The 23,600-nt window shown below is 43.3% G+C and overlaps 1 protein-coding gene across 2 annotated transcripts in view; it reads right to left on the bottom strand.

Moving 5' to 3' along the window:
- St8sia2 (ST8 alpha-N-acetyl-neuraminide alpha-2,8-sialyltransferase 2) overlaps positions 1 to 23,600 on the bottom strand; it is a 72,440-nt gene that overhangs the window by 22,490 nt on the left and 26,350 nt on the right. Inside the window, exons 2-4 of one of the 2 annotated variants that reach the window (XM_028776714.1) lie at positions 12,804 to 12,866; positions 8,497 to 8,625; positions 3,450 to 3,707 (exon numbers count right to left, since the gene is read on the bottom strand). In XM_028776714.1, the coding sequence (XP_028632547.1) occupies positions 3,450 to 3,707; positions 8,497 to 8,625; positions 12,804 to 12,866 (450 nt within the window). The remainder of the gene's footprint in view (positions 1 to 3,449; positions 3,708 to 8,496; positions 8,626 to 12,803; positions 12,867 to 23,600) is intronic. The other variant, XM_028776715.1, reaches the window with a different exon arrangement.

The raw sequence follows: 23,600 nt of genomic DNA, 5'->3' as shown, positions 1-23,600 counted from the left end.
CAGAGCTTTCCTGACGGTGAGAACTGTTCGTGAGCTGACTCCCAATCCTGAGAAAAGAGTCAGGAGGATTTAATCCTGTCAGGCTCACTGGAGACAACTGCCGAGGGGCAAAGAAGGGAGCACAGGTTTACTGGGTCTCTAGTAGATTTGAGGACAGGTCAGGAGGTAGGAAACGCACTGATTATTACAATGACAATCGGAAAGGCCTCCACTGGAAGGGATATCAGCATATTTGCACCCTGTGAGGGTAGGACCCTTCACAGCAGAGGCTTCACACCTATGTGGGCTGGGGTTGGGGGTCTGTGGGTCCCAAGCTTGCCCAGTGGTATGTCTCAGTATGTGTAGAGGAAGCTTCGAACGAGGGGTAGTTGTGATTCTGAAGCTAGGCTGCCATCTCCATAGCCTAACCCTGTCTGTGATCACCCAAATTTTGGCCATCCCAGTTTCCTCACTGGAAAGGATAGTGCTGAGAGTTGAGTAAGCTCATAGACAGGCACAGGCTAACACCAGATGCTATGAGCCTGCTAGTAATAACATGCTGAGGGCAAAGCACCTCTTAAGGAACTATGTTCCTGGTAATTTACCATCTCTGTGTGTGTGTGTGTTGTATGTATATGTGCATGTATATATGTGTATGTGCATGTATGTGTGTATGTATGTGAATGGGCATCTATGTATGTATGTGTGCATGTTGTATGTGTATCCATGTATGTGTGTGCATGTATGTGTGTACATGTGTATGTGTATGTATGTGTATGTGCATGTATGTGTGTATATGTGTGTGTGTATTGCTCAGAAGAATGAAGCTGAGGATGGCATCTCTCCTCATCCTGGCCTGGTAGTCTTGTGCCATCCTCTTGGGCTTAGCTGTCTCAGCCATCTCGTGTCTCAGCAGCCAGTGTGTAGCCAGCAACTGCTCAACAGAGCCCCCTGGACCAGTTCTGGCCTCCCCATCTCCCCCTCTTTTGGTCTGTTCATCCTTGTGGGAGGTGCTACCTGTCACAAGTTCACTTGTTCCATGTGTCCCAGGGCCTACTAGGACTCCTGGGTCTCCCCGTAGTTTTCTGAGGTAGTACTAATGTTCTGCATGCCCTTCACGTGGAGGGGGGCAGAAACATAAACGAGGAAAACTGAGTTTGCAGACTTTGATAGATGGAGAGAGGCATCCATTAAGATCTTTTCAGTATTTGTTGTTGGAGTACAGCCCTTTGGGGTCTTCCTGTATGCTATCAGGTCCTTAGCCTGGAGGTGGTCCAGACATTGAGAGAAAAGAGTGTTGTTATCTCAGGAGCTCACTGTCTCGGGATGAGGCAGTTTAATGGAAACATACAGTTTATAGAGAACGAATACTCAGTGTACTATCATGTGGGGACATCGGGCATGTCCACATGTTATGCCACCTAACATTCATGACATCATTTCCTGTTGATTATGTATGTGTGCTGGTGGATGTGGGGTCAGCAAGGCATAGCCTAGCCTCTCTCTAGGAGCATCTTGTATACCTCCTCGGGGTCTTATGGGAAATCCAGTCTCAGACCCACTTCATACCCAGTGCCTCTGCATTCAATAACCACCAGATACACAACCACATTCAACTGTGGAGAAATCTGGATTATTGTCTGAAAAGGCTCTATCATGGGAGGTCCTTGGAATTGGCCAACACAACCCAAACATTATATAGATGTAAACAAGGCCCCAGGAAAAAAGGAGGGATCTACTCCAAGTCACATGACAAATGACCAGTAGAGCCAAGAATGAGCTTCAGAACCCACATTGGGAACTGTGGGCCAGACCCTCACGGTGGTTTCTAGAAATTTTCCTTTCATTCAGCCTGGGACCCTAGCCCCATAGGATAATGCCAACCATGTTCATTCCGGGTGGATCACTCTCCTCAGTAAGGAGTGAGGCTTAGCATGGCTTGGGAAGCTACCTGTTGAAACTCTTCACTCATATCAAAGTACAGGGTCGTGACCTGCAAGAGCTACACTAGGTCAGAAAGGCTCCTTCACTGCTGTCTGTACACTGTGGTGAGCTGAGCCTGGGAGGATGCTTTGCCCTGTGTCCTCCACTTTAACAGCTGTCCCCCATCCCTCACCTCTCTGGCTTCCAGTCAGACAAATTCCCACAGTTTCCTTTCTTTCCCTCTTCAAACTCTTTCTTAACCAATCTTTAGACCAGAGGTTTTAGGAACATAGGAACAGAGCTATTGCCTCTGCCAAGCACAGAGAGACCTGGTCAAGGAGAACAAATGTGTGTCGCGTCTCAGATTTCTGCCAGGGCTGGGAGCAGTTTGGGCTGAAACTTGAGGCACCATGTGTCCTACTTTCGTCCAGCAGACAGCAATGCCTTGTTTCTGAGTTTGTATGGCTTGAGGGTCAGGTACCAGGGCCATGGATAACTGTCACAATGTCCCCAGTGATGGCAAAACAAGAGCTGATATTATAGAGAAAATGACTGCTGGGTTTCTCCATCACTTTTCATTTCCTAGGTTTTGACTCCAGGATTCTAAAGTTACAGGTGGCATACTGCCTTCTAGAATACTGGGAATTATTACAGCCCTGACCCCAGTAACTATCCATCCAGATTTTCTTAATCTCTTTTGTACCAGGTTCTGTTTAGTGTTTTCAGAGAACAAGCTGGTTCTGTAAGGGGCCAGACAATTAATATTCCCAGCTTTGCAGCCTGTATGTGCTCTGTATTGCTTTAGCGAAAACACCCCAGCTTTGCCCAGAACTCTATTAGCAGGGCAAGGGTGGGCAGGAGTGGCTGCGTTGTAATAAAGTTTTATTTACAAGACATGCTAAGGGTCATAGTCTACCCACCTCTGTACTCTATGATTCCCAGCCTTAGATATAATCCAGGGTCATTTAAATTGTCTGGGTCACACAATGCCCATGTCCTGTCCTATAGGTGATTTAATAAAATAGACATACATTGTGATTGGGGACAAGACTCCCTGTGATGGCTAATCTTCATTGTCAACATGATTGGATTTGGACACACACCTCTTGGTTTGCCTTTGAGAGACTTTCCAGAGAGGTTTAACTGAAGAAGGAAGTTCCACCATGGGATGTGTTATACTACCCATGGGCTCAGTTTCCAGGCTGAACAAGTTAGGGAAAAGTGAGCATAGCAAACATTCATCTGTTTCCTAACTGTGGATTAAATCTGACTAGCTGCCTCAAAGTCTCCCTGCCATACTTTCTCCATCATGACTGACCCTCAAACCACAGGCTGCAAACAAACCCTTCCTCCTTTAAGCTGCTTTTGTCTGATGTTGGGTCACAGCAATGAGACAAGTCACTAATGCTGTCTCAAAGCCATTATGACAAGCAATGAAGGTTGAGAACAGGATGTACCCAATTAATGTGGCTTGTTTCAGTCACATTAATATAATCCAATATACCTGGCACTCAGGGCCACAACGCTTGCTGCGGGTGGATGGTTACCTTATGACAAAGCTGTGCGTGTCAATCTCCTGCCCACAGCCACTGTTCAGCAAGACCCCCGAGTTGCCCACAATAGCACAAGTCTGGAAATGCTTATTCTTCAGCGGTGAGGTTCTGGGGAGGAGTTCATAGAGGTTCTGGGACACGTTCATTGTGCTGTCTCGATCAAAGATATAGTGAATAATGTCTCCAGGCTTCAGGGTCCCCTTAAGGACAGAAATATCCTTCTCTGCATCCAAGAACTTTAAAATTTGCTTCCTGTGAAAACCAAATGAAGAAAGTCTCCATGTTGCTAGATGTTCTGTACTGGCTCAGATGTTCTATCCCGTGTCACCCTGTAAGGATGCTGCAACCCAAAACAGTGCTGAGCACACCTAGAGCTCAATTGCCCTCAGAAATGCTCTCTAGGCTTTATAGAAGTCCCTAGAGCAGTGATTTTCAATATTCCTAATGCTGTGGTCATTTAATAAAATTCTTAATGTTGTGGTGACTCTTAACGAGAAATTTATTTTTTGTTGCTACTTCATAACTATAATTCTGCTACTCTTACATATCACAATGTAAATATCTGATATGCAGGGTATCTAACATGCCATCCCTCTGAAAAGATCAACTGCCAGAGGTGTCTCGACCCACAGGTTGAGAACCCTGCCCTACATTGGCCAGTGTTACTTAAACAGCAGAAAACATGTTTTATTGGGCAAAAGCAGCCCTATGGTCCACCCTTCATCAAACTGTCTATCTTAGGGGAACTACCATCTAACAGGAAGATCTAAAAGCATAACAAGAAGCCAGAGTAATGTATGCCCTCATTCCTCACTTGTCTCTATTTTTCCAGGAAGGTTTCTTCAGGCATGGGGACTGGGGAGGAGTTGGGAGGGGGCACAGGTAGATGAACTGTGGAACTGTTACGGGAAATTACTGCTTCCATCTGTAAGGTCCTGTGAACATGGCCTCCTGGCCTGTGCACTGGCCCATTTTGTGGACTAACTGTTATTCCTCTGGTTGCTGACTCCTGGGGTTTATGAATTGTGACATTCTGGTACTACAGAGAAGTGTTCCTCTGTGTGTATTCAGGAGAAAGTGATCAAAATACAGTTCTTTAGGTTCCAGGGTAAGTTAGCTGTAGAGGGAAAGTTCTAGAATAGCACAGGGAGAGGATGGAGTCATACCTGGAAAGGAATAGATACCTTCATGAATCACTGTGAGAATTTATTCCTAACTCAGCCTGTCCGCAGGAGCCTGAGTACTAGCTAGGAGCTCTACTTATAGGAACCTAAGGACCTATATGTAAGTTACAGGTTATTCTTCTAGGATGATACCAATAGACACATTAACATGGGAAGGAGAACTCTCACACAACCAACAACAATAGAAAAGAACCACAGACAGGTAAGGAATGCTGAAAGCGGAAAAGACCTCCCAACTGGTTGTCTAGTGCCAAATGATCAGTCTTGAAATTATATATGAATGTAAGTAACGCACAGACTGAGCAGGTTGTGTTTATACATTTAGGAAATCATTATCCATCTATCTATCTATCTATCCATCCATCCATCTATCTATCTATCTATCTATCTATCTATCTATCTATCTATTTATATATCTACACACACACACACAAACACACAGAAGTAACAACAATTAAGAAACAGAGGCCACAAGTTTGAAAGAGTGGACAGCAGTGGGTACATGAGAGAGGCTGGAGGAAGAAAAGGGGAAAAGATTTAATTATATTTTAATTAAGTTTTTAAAAGAAATGCCTAAGGGGCTAGAGAAATAGCACAGTTGGTAAAGTGTTTGTCATGAAAGTCTGACCCTCAGAACCAACATTTAAAAATCCAGGCACAGTGTTGTGTGCCTGTGATTCTAGTCCTGGAGAAGTGAAGACACACAGATCTCCAAGGCTCAAATGTTAGCCAGTCTACCCTACTCAATGGGTTCCAGGCTAATGAGAGACTCTCAAAAATCAAGGTGCACAGCTCCTGAGGAACAATGTCAGAGGTTGACCTCTGCCCTCCACAAGACATGCCTACACATAGAAGACAGACAGCACACACCTTTAGTCCCAGCAACTGGGAGGCAAAGCTAGGAGAATGTCTGAGTTCAAGGACAGACTGGCGTATATGTATATGAATATGGCATATATGTATATACACATATATATGTGGACACACACACACACATGAGAGAGGGAGAGAGAGAGAGAGAGAGAGAGAGAAAGATCCAGACAGCCAGGGCTTTCTCAAAAAGTTTCTTGAAAAACAAACAAACAAACAAACCAAAAAAAACCCACCACCACCAACAATAAAAAGACAGGATAGTGATTTCAGCCATACGGGGAAGGAGCTGCATGCTTGGATCAGCTGATCTAATTGTATCTCCTGCAGCAAGCCTCCATTAGAGAATAGTCCCAGAGCAGCTTGTTTCCATCCACAGACTGCAGGGGTGGCTTGCAAATGTGTGACTCTATCTGGATGTGCATTTGGTAACACCAAGCCTTGGGCCTGCAAAGCTTGAAGGGTATATACCCTGAGGCAAGTCCCAGGAGGTTGCACTTCTAGATACTCAGAAACTAGGAAGAATCTAGAAGCTGTAGCTCACACCCGATGAAGCTCCGATTCTGTCAGGCCCCAGGTCAGATGATTAGTGCACACCCAGGTTTGGGATGTTCTTAGAGAGCCAAGGGACAGGCAGAAGCCTTTGGGCATTGTATGATCCATCCACTAGCCACTGTACATTACTGACTGGAGTCTCCCGTAACTGTGCAGGGGGAGAGCCATCTTGGTTAAGCACTTCTTACTTCTTAGCGGGAAACAAAAGCGTTTTATTTACTATACTTCACTAAAGATTATATAACTTGACACGCTAATATGGTTTGGAAATTGCTAATATCCCTTGCAATTACTTACCCCAAAGTATTTAAAAGCAAAGAAAGCCCCCAGAAAGCTCATAAATAAATACCTCTGTGAGGGAATTAATTTCTAACTAATTATGAGAAATTACAATCAATTATTAAATATCATTCCAAATCACTTACAGAATCTTTTATTGTGAATAATCTTGGCAACTAATTGAGTAGAAGGAAATTCCTTTTCCCTCTGGGTGGAGGCATATTATTCCTTCTACAGTGGCTGGTGTCTGCAGACTCCTTATGGAAGCAATGGTCTGCTCTTCTTCACAAATGGGGTATGTGTGTGTGCATCCATGTGTGTGATTGTGTGCATGTGTGTGCACATGTGTACACATGAATGTGTATGTCTCTATACTTTTCATCTTCTTTTCAGAGTTCCTACAGAAAAGGGCCAGAAGGAGCTGAAGTAGGAAGGTTCTGGCTATAGGTGCTATAGTGGGGAACATGGAATATGGTGGCCTCCTTATAGATACGGCCAATTCCAAACCTCTGGGACCCATGGATGTGATTTTACTCAGAAACAACATTTCTCAGGATTAAGAATATTGAGATGAGATGATCTTGGATTCCCTGTGGGCTCTAAATCCAGGGACCACGTTCTGTGAGAAATGGAGGATGAGGTTATACCGACTCAGACGACAGGACAGAAGAGATAGATGTCAGTGTGATACAGTGGCAGGGATACCTGGAGCCCTGAGAAGCCAGCAGAAGCAAGAAGAAGGCTTCTCCTAGAGCTGCTGGGGCAGCACTCAGAACACTGGCTTCTAGAACCATCTAGGGGAGAATAATTGCTGTGACATTAGCTACAGGTTGGTGGGGTTTGCTGCTGTGCATCTGTCTTGTCAGTCCCTCGGAGTCCCAGATGAAATGGCGTGGCTGTTAGGATAGTGCAACAGGGGCGAGTCTCACCTAGGTGGCCCCAAAAGAGGTGCTGAGAAAGCATGGTTCCCCATGGCAATTCTTCCAGCTGGCCTCTCAGTTCCTGGGTTCCTGGATGTCAGCACTCCTTAGTCCTATGCTCTTTTTTGCCTCCCCGTCTAGAGCTGGGGGGTGGATGTGGCAACTCCCTGCCTCTTGCTACATTGTATCTTGCCCTTCACTTTTGCTTCAGCATGCTCATGCCCTGCTGGATCATCAAGCTTTTTCTCATGTGGTCCTGGCTGCAGTGTTCCCACCCCCCATTCTCTATCTTCTGTTCAATTTTCTTTCATTCCTCATCACAAATACCATATTCAGACCCTGAACATGCAGGATGCAACATGGCACACCTGACAAACTCCTACTTATCCTTCAAAACTTATTGGTATAAGCCAGCCTTTCCTAGTAGCCTTCTTGGACCCCTTAGAAAATGACTAACCCCCTTCAGTGCAATCTCCTTAGCTTCGCTTATTTGCAAGATATACTAGGTCTGGTGTGAACATCCTACTGAGTTGTCTTTACTTGTTTTTGTATGTTGCAGCCTAACATGTCTATTCATGCCAGCAGCCCTGGGCCACACAGCCTAGAGATGAGTATCTGCTGGGTCAGTCAGTCTCACAACATCATCTCAACCCAAAGTCCCAAAGACTGAAGTTATAATTCCTTTCCATGTCCACCACCCAAGGATGATTGCTATCTGAAGGCGCCAGAGCAGGACAAAAGCTTTCCTCTGGCTTAGATAGGTTGCTTGTTGGTCCAAACTCTGGATCTCTCAGCTATAGTTGTGTGTTCTCAGGTGGCAAGGAGGTAGGATTTCATTCTACAAGGGCCATCGGCAGTGCAGACAGGTAAAGGACTGTCACAGAATGGGGACACAAGTATCGGGTAGAGACAAACAAGAAGCAGCTATTTATGTCAGAGAAAGAGGCACTTGTGACCTTTTGCGGCCTAGAAGCAGAGCTCCTGGCATGAACTGAGGACCCTGTGGGGTAGGTTCACCCGTGTCCTCCCTTTGTCCAAATAACTACATATCCATATAGGGCATGTGGCATATTTAATTGATCATTTAATAGATAAAACCTGTTTCCTCAGAAGGGATACATTTTATTTCTATCCTGGCTTCTTTAAATAACAGAGAGCAGCAGTTTGGTGGCTCATGGTAAAGAAGTCCAGGCCTGCCCCTTTCTCTCTTGGTCTGTAGTGACCAACCAATACCTGATCCTCAGAGAGAGCGTCTGGTTGTGTCTCCATTTGGACGAGGCTGGCTGGATGCTGTGCTTAAGGCTTTCATTACTTCTGTCAGCAACAGCTGGCGATGAAGAGCCATTTATTACAACTTCAGCTCTGGAAGGGGGGGAAAAAAAACGAAGGTAGACATGATCTGTGAGCCTGCCCATGACACGTCTAATAGTTCTGTTTTTGCACAGGCTTGAATGTAAACTTCACAAGAGCAAAATTGCTGTTATTACCTGAGAAGGGAAGTCTATTTATCTTCTAGAACGCACGAGCTCTCTCCCTCAGGAATAGCCTATAGACATTGGTTCTTAGAAACAGGAAGTGGAGTTCTACAATTGCTCTTCCTTCTCTCCCATCTCTGCTTCTAGGGAAATAGGCACTGTTTGCCAGGACAGTACAGTTTCCTTTCTTAGCCACAGTGAAGACTGCTCACAAGGGGAAATCATAAACTACTACATGCAGGCCTACAAGCTTAACAAAGCTAGCTAAGACCACAGAGGTCATGTCCTTGTAGCCTGTGGCTTCACCCTTCTTCCCTCCTTTCTGCCATTTTCTTCCTTTTAAAACTTTTTCAAATTGTGTGTGTGTGTGTGTGTGTGTGTGTGTGTGTGTGTGTGTGAAAGTGAGAGGACAAGGGGCAGGACTCCATTGACTTCTTCCACCATATGGGTATACGGGTCCTGGGGATTGAACTCAGATAGTCAGCCTTTGTGGCAAGTGCCTTTGATCACTGTGCCGTATCACTGGTCCCCCCATCACTATATTTGCTGATAGAAAAGCATCCACCTATGATAGAATTATCAGTCTTGTATCTACATGACTTCAAGTGGGGGATTTTACTCATTTATTTCTCCATTTCATAATGGTCTAACATAGCAGGTATCTAGTAAGTAACCACTTGCTGAGTTTGACATTGAAATTGGTCCTGAGAAGCCTGGCATGGAGGAAGGAGCTAGCTGGCTTTGTATTCCTGAAGCAGATCACAATGCTGGATACAAACTCTCTTTCTGTCTGACTCAGGGACAGCAGGGCTTTTTGAACTCAGACACTTGAAATATATGCTAGTAGGTTTCTAAGAAACCAGGCTACACTGATATCTTTGAAGACAGTGTAGAAGCCAGTCTGCCTCCTGCAAATGCACAGAGATACATGTGGGTCATGTCCCACGCTGCCTTTTGTCTAGCTGGAAGCACATTCTCCCTGTTAGAATATTAAGTGGGTTTGTAATGCTGAATGCTATATAGCCTTTGAGAGTTGAAACCAAACACCTCTGTCCTCTACATTTACCTTGGAATAACCAAGTTCAAAAAGATAAAATCCTGTTAGGGATGCCTGAACTCAACACTCTGTTTTGCTTTATTCAGGTAGAGAACAAATTCTTTTAGGGTCCACCCTGTGTGGCACACTTGGCCCATCTGCTCACCTCCATCTCTCCCTAATTTCTTCCTCCTTTGCTTTTTAGCATTTGCCTTGTAGCTTTGAAGAGGCTAGACCACATAGCTTTGCAGAAGATAGACCATGAAAGGATTCAGAGTATGGCTGATATACTTCATCTAGTACACAGGCTTAGAGGAACTTACAGAAGAAAACAGAAAGCCCAAACTTTGGAATTTTATGGTTTCATCAAAGAAAGCTGAATGTGTCATGCAGAGGGTTCTGCAAGCTGGGCATTCATGAGAAATCCCCGTACCCCTCTGGTCCACAGTTTAGATCTTTAAAGAAAGAAGGCATCTAAGAGGAACATGCTGAGCTCTGAGGTTTTGCAGTTCTTAAAGGGCTACTGCTGTTTCCTACCACTGCCCAGGGCTCCAGGAAGGCTAGTATGACTGCATCCTCTCTGTCTTCTGTGTGTGTGTGTGTGTCTGTGTGTGTCTGTGTGTGTCTGTGTGTGTCTCTGTGTGTGTGTAAGCCAAATGAGGTTGTTGGGTATCTTCCTTAATTTTCTTTATCTTATTTTTTGAGGCAGTGCCTCTCACTGAACCTGGAACTCTACAGTTCAGTTGGACTGTCTAGGTAACCAGCTCCAGAGACCTATCTGTGTCTGCTTTCCAAGTGCTAGGATCACACGTGTGCACCTCTATAACTGGCTGGAATTTTGTTTTTGTTTAATATGGCTCCTACAGATTGAACACATCTCCTCGAGCTTGTACAGAAAGTACTTTACCCACTGAACTATCTACCTAGCCCTGGTACTTACTGCCTGCTTGCGTGTGGTGAGAGGCAAGAGCGGTAAACTCAGGACCATGAGTACTGCTGTCACATCCTAAGACTCCCCAATATTCACTGCAACTTACATTAGTAGGAGTGAGTATTAGAAATATCTTCCTGTTGGAGTTGACATAGTCTTTCTAAAAACATCATGGCTGGCATCTCATGGATTTGACCCCTGGTGATAGTGATATTCCCCAGGAACTGGGCATTTTGCATGGCATCAAGCACACTAAGGAAGAAAGCTTCTGCCGAGTATGGATTCATGAAGGCTTGTAGTGGGGACCTGCTCAGATATGTGTAGGTGAGATCTCCAGACTTCTCTTGGGTACAAGGTGGTAAAAGAAGTGAAGGATCCAGGCACTGGTAATGATAACATTCTGGTCCTAAGTCTTAGCTATCCTCTCTTACATAGCTAGCCTTGCTGCTGAACTTCACCTGTGTGGATATCTAGGTAGGGGGTATGGCAAGATTCCTTTAGGTTTCTTGATTCTGCCTTCATGTCTATACAATAAAGAAAATGGCTTAACTATCCACAGGGACTACCTCTGTTTACATGATTCATATGTTTTGTGCTATACAAAGTCAGCTGGACTACTGAAGGAGATTAATTCTCTTCTATAAATATGCCCGTTAGGGCTCAGAACATCTCAAACACTACAGGTACATTTTGGGACTAAGTTGCTTCACTTTTGAACTCTTGAACTTCACTCTCATTCACCAGTCTTTGATGCTACCAATGCATCTATTGATAGCACCAAGCATCTGATGCATGCGTTGATCATCTCATAAGCTGGCTACATAAAGCCTTATAGTCTGTAGTTCTAAGTGGCTGCTTTATTAATCTAATTGCATGGGATACTAAGACCTAGAGAGTAAATTTACTTGCCTGAAGCCCTACCTAGAAAACTCAGCGTTGAATCCAGGGCTGCCTGGCTTCCAAGACTGCTCAGTTCTCAGACTCAATCTGGTGGTGCCTCCTCAAGTTACCATGGAAATGTAGGTTTTGTGGGCAGGGTCTCCTGTCTCCAAAAGGGGACATTTTTCCATAGTAGGACAGAAAGAAGTATAGGGACATGTGGCTTTCTTTATTTCGGCTGTGTTTGTGTTTTAGCCAAAAGATACATATCATTTGAAGTGCCATATGGTTGAGGCCATTAGAGCTGTAGAAACAATGATGGCGAGAACCGTCTCCCGCCAGTTACACAGGGTCAAGATCAGACATACTTTACAGGTCAGATATGGTCCAAAGACCTAAAACATATGGAAGAATGATGAACTCAGTCTCTGAATGTTGTGGACTTCTCATTCCCAGCAGTATCAAAACAGGACATTGAGGAAGTTAAACAAGGGCATCAATTTGAACAATTTGTTTATGTTTAAGGTCTCACTACTTGCCTCCCTGTTTCTTAGCTTGGGCTTTGAGACAGTAGTCAGAGCTGTGGTATACTCATCATTTTGTGGAGAATGGAGAACTAGAAGCATGGGGTGTCTTCAGTGAATCTGAGTTTAAGCATCTGCACCAATCTGCCCCATAGCCGAGGACTGTCCCAAACGCTTCCAGTTATACTATGTAAGAGTGCTCTTTCAGAATTTAGAGTGCACATCCAATAATTAGAATTAACATTACTTAGTTGACTCCCTATGTATTTTAAGATGGCTCAGCAAAGTTCTCAAATGCTTTCTTTCTTCCCGTCTCAATCCCTAGACAAGCCATCAACTACAATGAAATTGAATTAAAGTCCTAGCTTGCTTGAGGGGCTCTACTGCTCAGCAAAAATCCAGGTTACAAGTAAGTTGGTGGTACTTCAAGCTCTACAAAGTGAGTGGGCTCTTTTCCAGACAGTAACTTTCACCCATCTGTATTTCCCATCTCTGCAACCTCTCTAGCCCCATGGACCATTTCATGTGATCTCCCATTGACAGCTCCCCTCAAAAGTGATTAAGGAAATGCAAAACCAAAGAAATGAAACAGATCTATTTGCTAAGTAAGAAGGGCACCATCCAGCAAAGAGGAGAAGCAGATTAATAGCTGCCTTACAGCAAAAACAAATGAACACAAAATCTAATTTACAAACCTATTAGATTTGCTATGTAAGCTGTTCACAGCTGATCTGATTGTACCTCTGCCTCCAGAATTCCTGCAAGACAAAGGAAATGCATTATTTATAAACACAGCTCTTCCTTGCAAAGCCCTCTTCAATCACCAGGAGACCCCAGAGCTCACCTGGGGGACTCCAGAAAGAAAACATCTTACGCTGAACTTTCCATAAAGAGCCATGTCTTGGTCTCAGCCATAGCCCAGGAATTTCATGGCGATTTGGGACTCTCAGATCCTTCCATGTCTCAGTTGAACACTTCAAATCGAGGCACCCATTCGAGACTGGTAATGGACCCCTCTGGAGGCAGTCTGCCTTGGCTAACCCACATGATGACACGATTCAGTACAAGGTAGCTTTTGCACCAACGTGACTTCGTTATCCTTCCCTCTCCTCTCGTGCCTTCTTTCATGGGTGGTGAGATATTGTTCTTCATATTTACCCTAAACTGAAGACACCAGCAATTCAACGAGATTAACTCAGCAGTACCCCTAGCCAAATGTGGCAACAATTTACTCTTTAGAGGCAGGATAGAGAACACTAATAGTGTTGCTGTGTGGAATGGAAGAGGCAGGAGGCAAGTGAAGAGTGAATGGGATTCTTTGTTTTGGAGAACAGGCTCTTGAAACGCTCAAGACTTTTGATCCATTTCTTATTCAGTTGTCAGACTCTATCCATTGGCCACACAGCTTCATCCTATCTTGCTATTGTATTGGCTGGGAATGCATGAATGTGTGTCCTTGGCCCCTTGCTTTGTGCCTGTGTTGTAGAAAAGTTATATACGTCTAATTATTTTTATTCATTAAAGAGCCACCAGATTTCTAGGATATGTGATTTTTGTGTTTTACTTGTAATTTAAAGGTTCTATGGAACCCTTCAGAGAAGGGGTTGGTATACAGCGAAGAGTTAACACCCCCAGTGAGGCTATGCATTTGGGGAAACTATCATTAAATGAGGAGTCTCTGGGAAGAGGTTATGGCAGAGCAGTGCACTGAATGTATGTATATATCACATATGTGCATACACACACACACACACACACACACACACACACGATCTGCTGAAATACAGTTTCAACCTTACTTAATGACAGTCAATAGTCTATTTCATAGGCACATAATTGGAGGCAGCAAGAGGCTCTTTAGAATGTCTCCGCCATCAAGTTTCACCCCTCTAAGCTAGTTCTTTATGACACAGAGTATCTTACTGCCTATTCTAATTTAATGTCTAGTATTTAATTGATTGATTAGGTTTTTTTAGTCCCTCCACTTTCCTTGGAAGGCAGACATCTTGTCTTTCTGATTTGGCTTCTGGTAACATCTCCCAGGTCCCCATCTGAATCATCTCTGCCTGACCCCAGGGGCTTTATTTGGTGTGCTATTCCTATATATCACCATGCCTTCACATCTTCCCCAGACCCCCGCCCTCAAAGCAGCTCTCCTCAGGGAAAGAAAGAGTTCTTGGGCTAGATAGAAAGTCAAACATGGCAATTTAAAGTGCAGTGAGAGAGAGTTCAAGACTAACGGGAGGTTAATAAAACAAAAGAGGCTGTCTAGAAATACCATATGTAAAAAATTGATACGTGATTTTTTTAAAAGCATTATCAAAGAGAAATTAAGTAAATGGTTTGGAAGAGTTGCCTAACAATCTTAGAAGAAGTAATTTGAGCATCTTCCTGTGGATAGCAAAATGGACGTCAGGTGGGTTTAGCTGGCTATTGTAGTTTGCATCCTGTTTCTGTGAAAAAACATTCACCTAAAACAACTAAGGTGGAGAAAGGGATTTATTTTTTCTTACAGCTCCCAGGTCACGGAGGAAAGCTGAGGCAGGGACTGAAGGCCCTGGAGTTACTGTGAGTAACTGTGGCTGGCCCTCTGTGGCTTTCTTACGTAACCCAGGACCATCTACTTGCCCAGGGGTAGCACTATGCACAGTGAGCTGGGCCTTCCTCTCAATCATAATCAGGAAAGTGTACTGCACGCTTACCCACAGGCCAATCTGAAGGAAGGTTTTCTTAATTGAAGTCCCTCTTCCTGGATGACTCTAGTTTGTATTAAGTTGACAAAAGTAACCAGCACACTAATGTTCCCCAAACCAGTAATACTAGCATCTCTATAACCAATTTCCTTTATCATCTATGAATACTATTTTTTTTAATTTAAACTTTAAAATGGATGGATCTTTAAAAATGCACCTTGTTACTAAACAAGACCATCCAGAAAACAGAGGTATGATGTCACAGCCAGGTACTTATTTACAAAAACCACAAAACCATCACTAGAAAAGTATTTATTAGAGGAATTCCTGAAATCATCACCACAGGGAATAGTGGGCATACTTGCATCTCCTTCGGGAAAGACTACATAAAAGAGGAAAAGACTTACAAGAAAAAGCAAACCTGAGATCGGGAGGGTGTGTGGTAGATTGGGTTGCCAGGAGTCAGAGTGGGGAGCAGAATGCTGGTGGACGTGATCTAAATACATTGTATTTATGTATGAAATTACCAACCTATGGCTAACGACTTAAATAAACATAAAAAATGGGTTAAAAATGGAGGGTTCCGGAGTGTGTGTGAAGAGTATGCAGAAGAGATAATAGGTTCTGGAGAAAGCTCTGCCTTTATCAGAATCTACAATGCTGCTTATTCAAAATGCAAACCCAGCTCACGGGGTGGGGGTGGGGGTGTGAAGTGGGCTTTCAGCAAACTTACAAGGGCTCCAGGTGAGGAGAAAGCTGCATCTCATTTAACTTTTAAATCTCATTCATTCAAATAACATTTTTTTTTTTGAATAACATCACAGTGGGGTTGCTGGCAAGGCTGAACACACATAGTTCCTGCCCTCATGAAGTTCCGTTTTAGGGATATCACAAGGATTCTTTCTCTCTCTTTATTCTCCACATTGTCTTAAGTTCCCAGTTTACACACACACACACACACACACACACACCCCAGGAATAATGTTTTGTGTTCATGGGTCCTATGTCTGTGGGTTTTCTGTGGGTTCAACCAACTTAGGACGAAAAGATACTTAAAAATTTCATGTCTACTGGAGCTGAAGAGACTTTTTTTTTTTTCTTGTGGTAGCCCAACAGTATACAATAGCATGTCTATGGTTTTAGAGATTAGCAGTAGTGAATTCAAAGTACATGAAGGATGTGCATAGGTTGTAGGCAGATACTGCACCACTTTATATAAAGGGTTTGAGTGTTTGTGGACTTTGGTGTCTGTGGAGAGTCCTGCAGTCATTCACCCATGATTACTGAAGACTGAGTATGTTCATCGTGCCCATTGTGATGCCTTCATATATGTATACATTATAAAACAATTAAGATAATTCACATACCCATTACCTCAAATCATCTTTTTTTTTTTGTAAGAACACAGACCAGCCTGATAGCAATTTGCAAGTATATATTATTGTCTCTTATTATCATTTGAGCAAAAATTTTGACATGTGTGTGATCCTTCTGCACTAGCCTCCTGAGTAGCTAGGACGACAGGCAAGAGACACTGTGCTTAGTTACGTATGCTGTTAATTGTAGTCACCATGCTACAAAATAAAGCTTCGAAATTCCCTAACTGCTCTTAGACCAACGTCTCCCTCCTCTGTCCCCAGCCCCTGACTGACAGGTTTAGAGGGACCAAATACTTTACTAACAGCAGCTCCCAGCCTTCCTCCTTTTCTGCCTCAGGCAGGTCCCAGAGAACATGGAATCCTGCTGACTTTAGCCATCCATCAAATCCTTTGTTTTTACTTATCAATCCTCCCCGTAACTCCGGACTCCCTGTCCTTGACACTCCTGACAGTCAGTACTTCTCTTTGTTGGCCAGGCTAGGGGTGGAACGGCTATCTCTATGTTGTAGCACACCCCGACTTTTTTTTTCTTTTTCTTTTTTTTTTCTTTTTTTTTTTTTTTTTTTGAGACAGAGTCTCAGTGTGTGACTCTGGTTGTCCTGAGATTCATCACTTAGACCAGTTTGGCCCCAAGCTCACAGACATCTCCCTGCCTCTGCCTCAATCACACCTTGCTTCTATCTACTGCTTTCTAACCATAGACTTCTTCCTCATCTTCAAGGTATGATAATCAAAAATGTTTCCAACTATTACTAACGTCCCCTGGGGTGTGGAGCAGGGACTTGCCTCTAGCCTGGAGCCTGTTCTGTGACTATTGTTTTTAGTCTAGTTTTTCCCACTCTCTGCTTCCATGCTAACCCCCAAGCCCGACAGCTGGGCCTCCCTCAGAACTCCCTTGGACTTCCATCCACCCTTTCCTTCTCTTAGAGAACAGGTGTTTCTTTCCCAGCATCTGTCCCATCATCTCAAAGTCTGACCCCTCAGTCTACAGTTGAGAGGTTAAGGCCTGCATTTTTGTTCCAGTTTCAGCTTCCCTGGCTTCTGGACCCACTGCAGCCTGTGTCCCTTAAAGATAAATTAACCTTGCCTTTTATTTCCCATATTCTGATGCTTTAACATTTGGGTCTTGCTGTCCCTGTAGATATCATCCCTCCTAGGGTTAACTAAGCCTAGGTTAACTAAGTCAAGGCTGCATGGGCGTTCACCCTTCAAGGACCACCCAGCCATGACATAGCTCACATGCCATCACCTTATTTATGGAGGTCTTGCTAAAGGCCATTATTCCTTTGCATAGTAACTCTAAGGCCAGATACGAAGTAACCAAGACCATATTCTATACCCCATGGTCTATAGAAATTATTGGAACTAGACTGTGCACCAGCCTTGCCCATCTTCTTCTTACAGAAATCACATGAAATGTTCTTGGCACTCTTCCTCTCACTCTCACTAACTGGTTCCAGCCTTTCTCATGTGCCTCTACTCTATGGTGTGGCATGTGTGCACTCTCTCTGTAGGGACTATTAACATATCAAAACATTTAATAACATAAATAGGTTGGAGCTTTGTCCCGGTTCACTTCTGTAGCTCATAGAGTGCCTTGCCTCAGAGCTTAGTGAACTAAGTTAGACTCTCATCCTAGAAGTCTGCACACCCGATGCTATACCTCATTATACCCATTCCAGATACTGTGTTGCCATAATTCTTAGGGCAGGGCATCGCTCACAGGAAGAATGAAGGTATACAGCTTTAGAAGGCAGAACACAAACCACGAGGGATTTGTCTTTGTTTTCTGATTACATTTTTGCCCCAAATGTTACTAAAGTAAACTAATACTTGCTGAGTTAAGGGACAAAACATGATGATTGGGTGAAAATTTTGCTGAAAACAACCCACAAAGTGAATTACAAAACCACATATGCTTAGACTACCCAAATTGAGCAGTCACAACATGCCCCTTCCCTGTGAAAGCACTTTGCATTCCAGAAATCCTCTCAACAGAGCCCTCGATACCAGCAACAGCGAGTGTCTGTTTGATCTTTCTACAGTTTTCTCAGCCGTAATGGTGACAAAGTTGGGCTGCTTGAAAGTTTTGCAGTTTAGGAAGTGTTTCCTGCACAACATCTGTGATATTCTCCCCGAGAAGAGCACACAGTAACTAAGACAAGAGAGATGCTAACAAAACACAATACAGCCACATGCAGTTGGATCTGTTTTTGGTGAAAAGCAACCAGCAAAGATGAACAAGAAATTTCTGCTCACCTGCATCAGAACCAGATTATTTTTAAATATTTATTTTTAAATTATTTAGTTTTTGAGACAAGGTCTCACACAACCTACTCTATGTACCTGGCTATGTACCCTGGGTTGATCTTGAACTCCCTATCCTCCTGTGTTATCTTCTCGAGTGCTGGGATTGCAGGTGTACCTCACACACTAATTTCTGTAGTGTTAGCAGCTGAACCCAGAGCATCACGCGTGCTAGCAAATATTCTGCCAACCAAGCTACAACCGCAGCCTAAAATTTTTCAAATTTCTTGTTAACGGGGATTTTTTTTTTCCAATAGACAAACCACAAATGTATAGTTAGTGAGATACAGTGTGCTGCTCTGATATGTGAACATCAGGCTCCATTGTTTATACTGAGTCATGCCCAGCGTCTATCTGTGTTAGGATTTCCCACATTTGCAGTTTCTCACCAGAGAGTTGAGCTCAGAAAATGAACTTCCAGGAGCTGACAGCTTTAATTAAGAGTCTGGACCCAACTTAAACAGTTGATTAATCTTGAGAGTAGAAGATTAAACTGAAGAGCGACTCATGAATTTGTAGGTGCTTCACATTGTTGGGAGGATACTGAATGCTTTTTTTCCAAGTCATAAAACCCACTGAGCTCCTACCTGCTGATTCCTGGGTGTACATTAATATATGGTCTTATGGGCACATGATCGGGAAAGAGGTGAGGGAAGGGACAATTTTGAATCAGTCACATGAACAGACCTGGGGCTCCTACTAAGGGTCAAGTGAGGGTTAAAGATGCTCTTTCCTCTGTCTACCTAAAACCTACCATATTTGTCATTTCAGCAACAGCACAGGGATACTAAAGCACTAATAATGTTGTCACCTGTCACCATCATCCACCCCCAGAATGTCTCGTCCCAAAGAGAAACTACATTCAATAAGCAGTCATTCCTGTAACTTTGATTCCATTGTCTGCCTTTAATATCATTATGACTCTGCCTATTCTAGATATTTCAGGTGGCTAGAATCACACATCTGGCTTCTTTGACTTCATGTCATGTTTTCAAAGTTTATCCACTTCCTGGTGTGCCAATGAGATCTGGCATTTGATGGCACAGTTCTGGGAAGCAGGACATCACAAAGATGCTCTTTGACTTGAGTGTGATGGTTCAAGGGCTCCATTGCCCAGAGTTTTCTGAGTTAATTAACAACAGATTTAGCTCTGTTGCCAGTCTCTGTCTTCTTAAAGGCTGGCTATCCTTGCTCAAATAATCTTCCCAGACAGATTGATTTAGTAAGATCCTTAGCACCACGTTAGCAACCACAATTACATTGCTTACTCTGAGTGGGAGGTGGTTCATGTATGTTTGGCTGGAGTCTTTGTACTTTGGTTTGGGATGGTCACATCAAGAAGAATGGCTACCATCTGGGTATGACCTGCACTAGAGGAGACTTTTCTCAGCATTCCAGTCATTCTGGTCCAAGGCATCTTTGGTAGTCACCACTGGAGAATCCTGTCTGCCAGCTAGACTGTACTGATGTAACTGCTGGGATCATCAGGAGACAATACATTCAAGGTTTCCCTTCCTAATCTCTAAGATGTGGAGTGTCCTTGCCCTTTGCCACCCTAAAAGTGGTACTGGGGAGAATGCTTAGTAGGTAAAGTTCTTGGCACACAGCCATAAGAATCTGAGTTCAGGTGCCCAGAACCCACACAGAACCAGATTCAGTACTGTATGTCTGTAATCTCAGTTCTATCAAGAGATAGACGGTAGAGACTGGAGGGTGTCAAGAAGCGTGCAGGCCAACAAGCTTGGCATAGGGAGCAGTGAAGAAGCCACTCTATCTCAAAACAGTGGAAGGCAAAGACCAAGTCCTCAGATGGCCCTTTGACCTTCACAGGTGCACTGTGGTACAGGAGTGGCCCTCACCTCACATTGTAGTTGGCTTTTCCGATCACATTCCAAGTCACCTCTAAGATATTTTATCCTCTAGGGCATGAGTCAGCTAATTTCTCCTTTAAAAAGCCAGATAGGAAGTATTTTAGGCTTTATGAGTCAAGAGGAAAAATTAAAGATATGCACACCCTTTAGAAATAAGAGAGAAAAAAATTTCCACAAATGTTTTATTGATGACATTTAAAAATATAATAATTCAGTAGAATTTTTTTACTCAAAAGCTTCATCAGTCTTCTGATGAGAAGAACGTAGTTCTTTGGGGGAGGCAGAATGGATGGGGTTTTGCTTAATTCAAATGTACTGTACTTGCCATTACTATGGGCAGGAGGTCTCATTCTCCTATTCTGTTTCTCTGAACTTCTGAGATCCTTTATCTTTCTTTCTGTGAACTCATGTGTTACCTTAATCTTTCTTTTGGAACTCATGCTTTGTCCTTACAGCCACGGGGAACTTTTCCTATGGGGAAGAGCAAGGTCACAGGTAAAATCCCACAGGTCTGATTTCTACATCAACTAATCATTAGTTGTTTGATCTTAAATTGTCACTTGGCCTATCTAGAAGCTTCTATGTGCTTCTTTTATGGAATGAATAATAGTATCTGGTTGGTATGGTTATTGAAAAGATTATGTGATCTAATGCAAAGATCCAGAAAGTGTAGAACACACTGCACATCACTGAAAAGCAAGAACATTCTTTTGATTACTTTCCACTCTCTACCTAAGGACCATCCAGTGTAGTGATTTGAATAAGAATGGCCCCATAGAATCGGACATTAGGTTAGAACAAAGAAATAATTTCAGGTAGGAATCTAAATCTTAGGCTAGAACAAAGAAGTAATCTCAGACAGGGATCTACATTTTAGACTAGAACAAGGAAGTAGGCTTCAGACATGAAAATGACTTTGGGCTAGGACAGGGAAGTAGGCTGAGATACTTTGGTCATCCTGATAAACCCTTAGAAACAGTGATCACAGGAGTGTTCACATAACTGGGTTTAATGCTTTGCTTGTTCTTTGAGTATTTGTGTTTATTGTCTTGCTTGTTCCTTGACTATTTGCATCTACTGTATTGCTAGACCCTCAACCTAGAACTGACCTTAATACATGCATATAATTAAAATGGTATAAAAGCAAAAAGGAGGAGAAGGGATGGGATAGGGTGTTCTAGGGAGGGGAAATGGGGAAACGGAATGACATCTCTATTGTAAATAAATAAAATATCCAATAAAAATTAAACAATAAACAAAAACAAAACAAACAAACAAACAAACAAAAGAATGGCCCCATAGGCTTATATATTTGAATGCTTAGTATTAGGAAGTGACAGTACTTTAGAAGAATTAGGAGGTGTGGTCTTGTTAGAAGAGTGTCACTGGGGGTGGGCTTTGAGATTTCAAGAGCCCAAGCAAGGGCCAGTGACTCTCTTTTCCTACTGCCTGAGGGACCAGATATAGAACTCCTAGCTACTTCTTTTTGTTGTTGTTGTTGTTTTGTTGGTTTGTTTGTTTTGTTTTGTTTTGAGACAGGTTTCTCTGTGTAGCCCTGGCTGTCCTGGAACTCACTTTGTAGACCAGGCTGGCCTCGAACTCAGAAATCCGCCTGCCTCTGCCTCCCAAGTGCTGGGATTAAAGGCGTGGGCCACCGCTGCCTGGCCTTGCAGCTACTTCTCCAGCACCATGTCTGCTTATATTCCACCATGATGACGATAAACTAAATTTCTGAAACTATAAGCAAGCCCCAATCAAATCCTTTCTTTTATAAGAGCTGCCTTGGTTATGGTGTCTCTTCAGAGAAATAAACAATGACTAAGACAGAAGTTGATACTAGGGAGCTGACCAGATTTGATCTGCTAGCTCTAGAATATTGTTGATCCCTATTTTAGGATGTAAGGTACTCCTGATAGTTTAGGAGACATCTTCGCCACGTTTCCTTTCTTATGCTTATATGTGGTATCTACAGGTCTCACATAGGTCATGACCTCTAGCAGGGCAGATCATCACAATTGTGGAAGCATCACAGATCATGCTGGAATTGGTCAGTGACTGTAGGAGGATGCAGAGTGACAGCATGAGACATTCCTCCTACAGGTTCACTTTCACAGGAAGCAATAAGATTTGCTCTTGGTGTTACCCATGTAGATTGGCAGTTTTTTCTCTTTATTGGTTCTCTGTACAATGTGCTCACCCATATTTGGGACTCCTTTTCTACACAGCAAGCCTTATTATGGTAGGAAGCGCTTAACTCTTATAGGTATAGAGGATGTCTATATGCTCCATGGGACACAGAAAAGTTGGTGATGTGTGTACATGTCACTGGGCAGTGTTGCTTCTTTAATAGTTGCTGTAAGGTTGCTGGCTGGGCTTCCAAGGGTGTGGTTGAGACAGAGGTTAACTCAGTTAATAGGGCTGACTATCTTCTCTGCCCATGACCTCCCTTCCACTTCTAATCACTTCCCTTGCTATCCCTTCTCCTATTTTAAACACTAGCTTGATTTGATGTATACATTTACTTTGATTTCAGCCAACTTTCTTCTTGTCAATCAGTTTCCCTCGGTGTACAAGAAGGTACTAGCTCGCTCCTGGCTTTCCCCTCTGCTTAAGTTCAGAAAACATCCCTGAGACCTTAGAGCTTTGATTATGTTCCAGCCAATTTCCATAAGCTTTATAGAAAAGCACTTATAGGCATCTGCACATCAAAATGCAAGTAAACAAGCCTCTTGGATGCCAGCATTTCACACCAGGCTTATTCCCCATCTTTCCTCTTCCTTACCTCTAATGAGGGGGAGACAATATGATTTATCACTTCATGCCAGAATGTTTTCAGTGTGAATGGAGGCACAGACCTGAGAAGCTGCATAAACTGGTGTTACCAATTCACAGGGGACTTGACCTTCAAATCTTTAAGGGAGGCAGTCTCTATACATAGCTATCAGTTAAAGTCCCTACAGTTCAAAGGCCCAATTAACAGCACTTAAAACTCAAAGGTGTATGCACCTATGTTAATAAATGAACTGGAACTCATGAAAAGCTAGTAGAACAAACAAAAAAACATTTTAGTTTTATGTGTGTGTGTGTGTGTGTGTGTATGTGTGTGCTAGTATGCATATGAACATATGGGTGTCCACTCAGGCTGGTAGAGGGCATTGGATCCCAGGGAGCTAGAGTAACAAGCTGTGGGTCACCTACTATGGGTGCTGGGAACCAAACTCTGGTCCTCTGTAAGATCCAGA

The sequence above is a fragment of the Grammomys surdaster genome, unplaced genomic scaffold (assembly GCF_004785775.1).
Source record: "Grammomys surdaster isolate TR1022 unplaced genomic scaffold, NIH_TR_1.0 271, whole genome shotgun sequence".
In the NCBI taxonomy this organism is placed as follows: Eukaryota; Metazoa; Chordata; class Mammalia; order Rodentia; family Muridae; genus Grammomys; species Grammomys surdaster.
The sequence above is the reverse complement of the archived record's forward strand: the minus strand, read 5'-3'. Positions and strand labels throughout refer to the sequence as shown.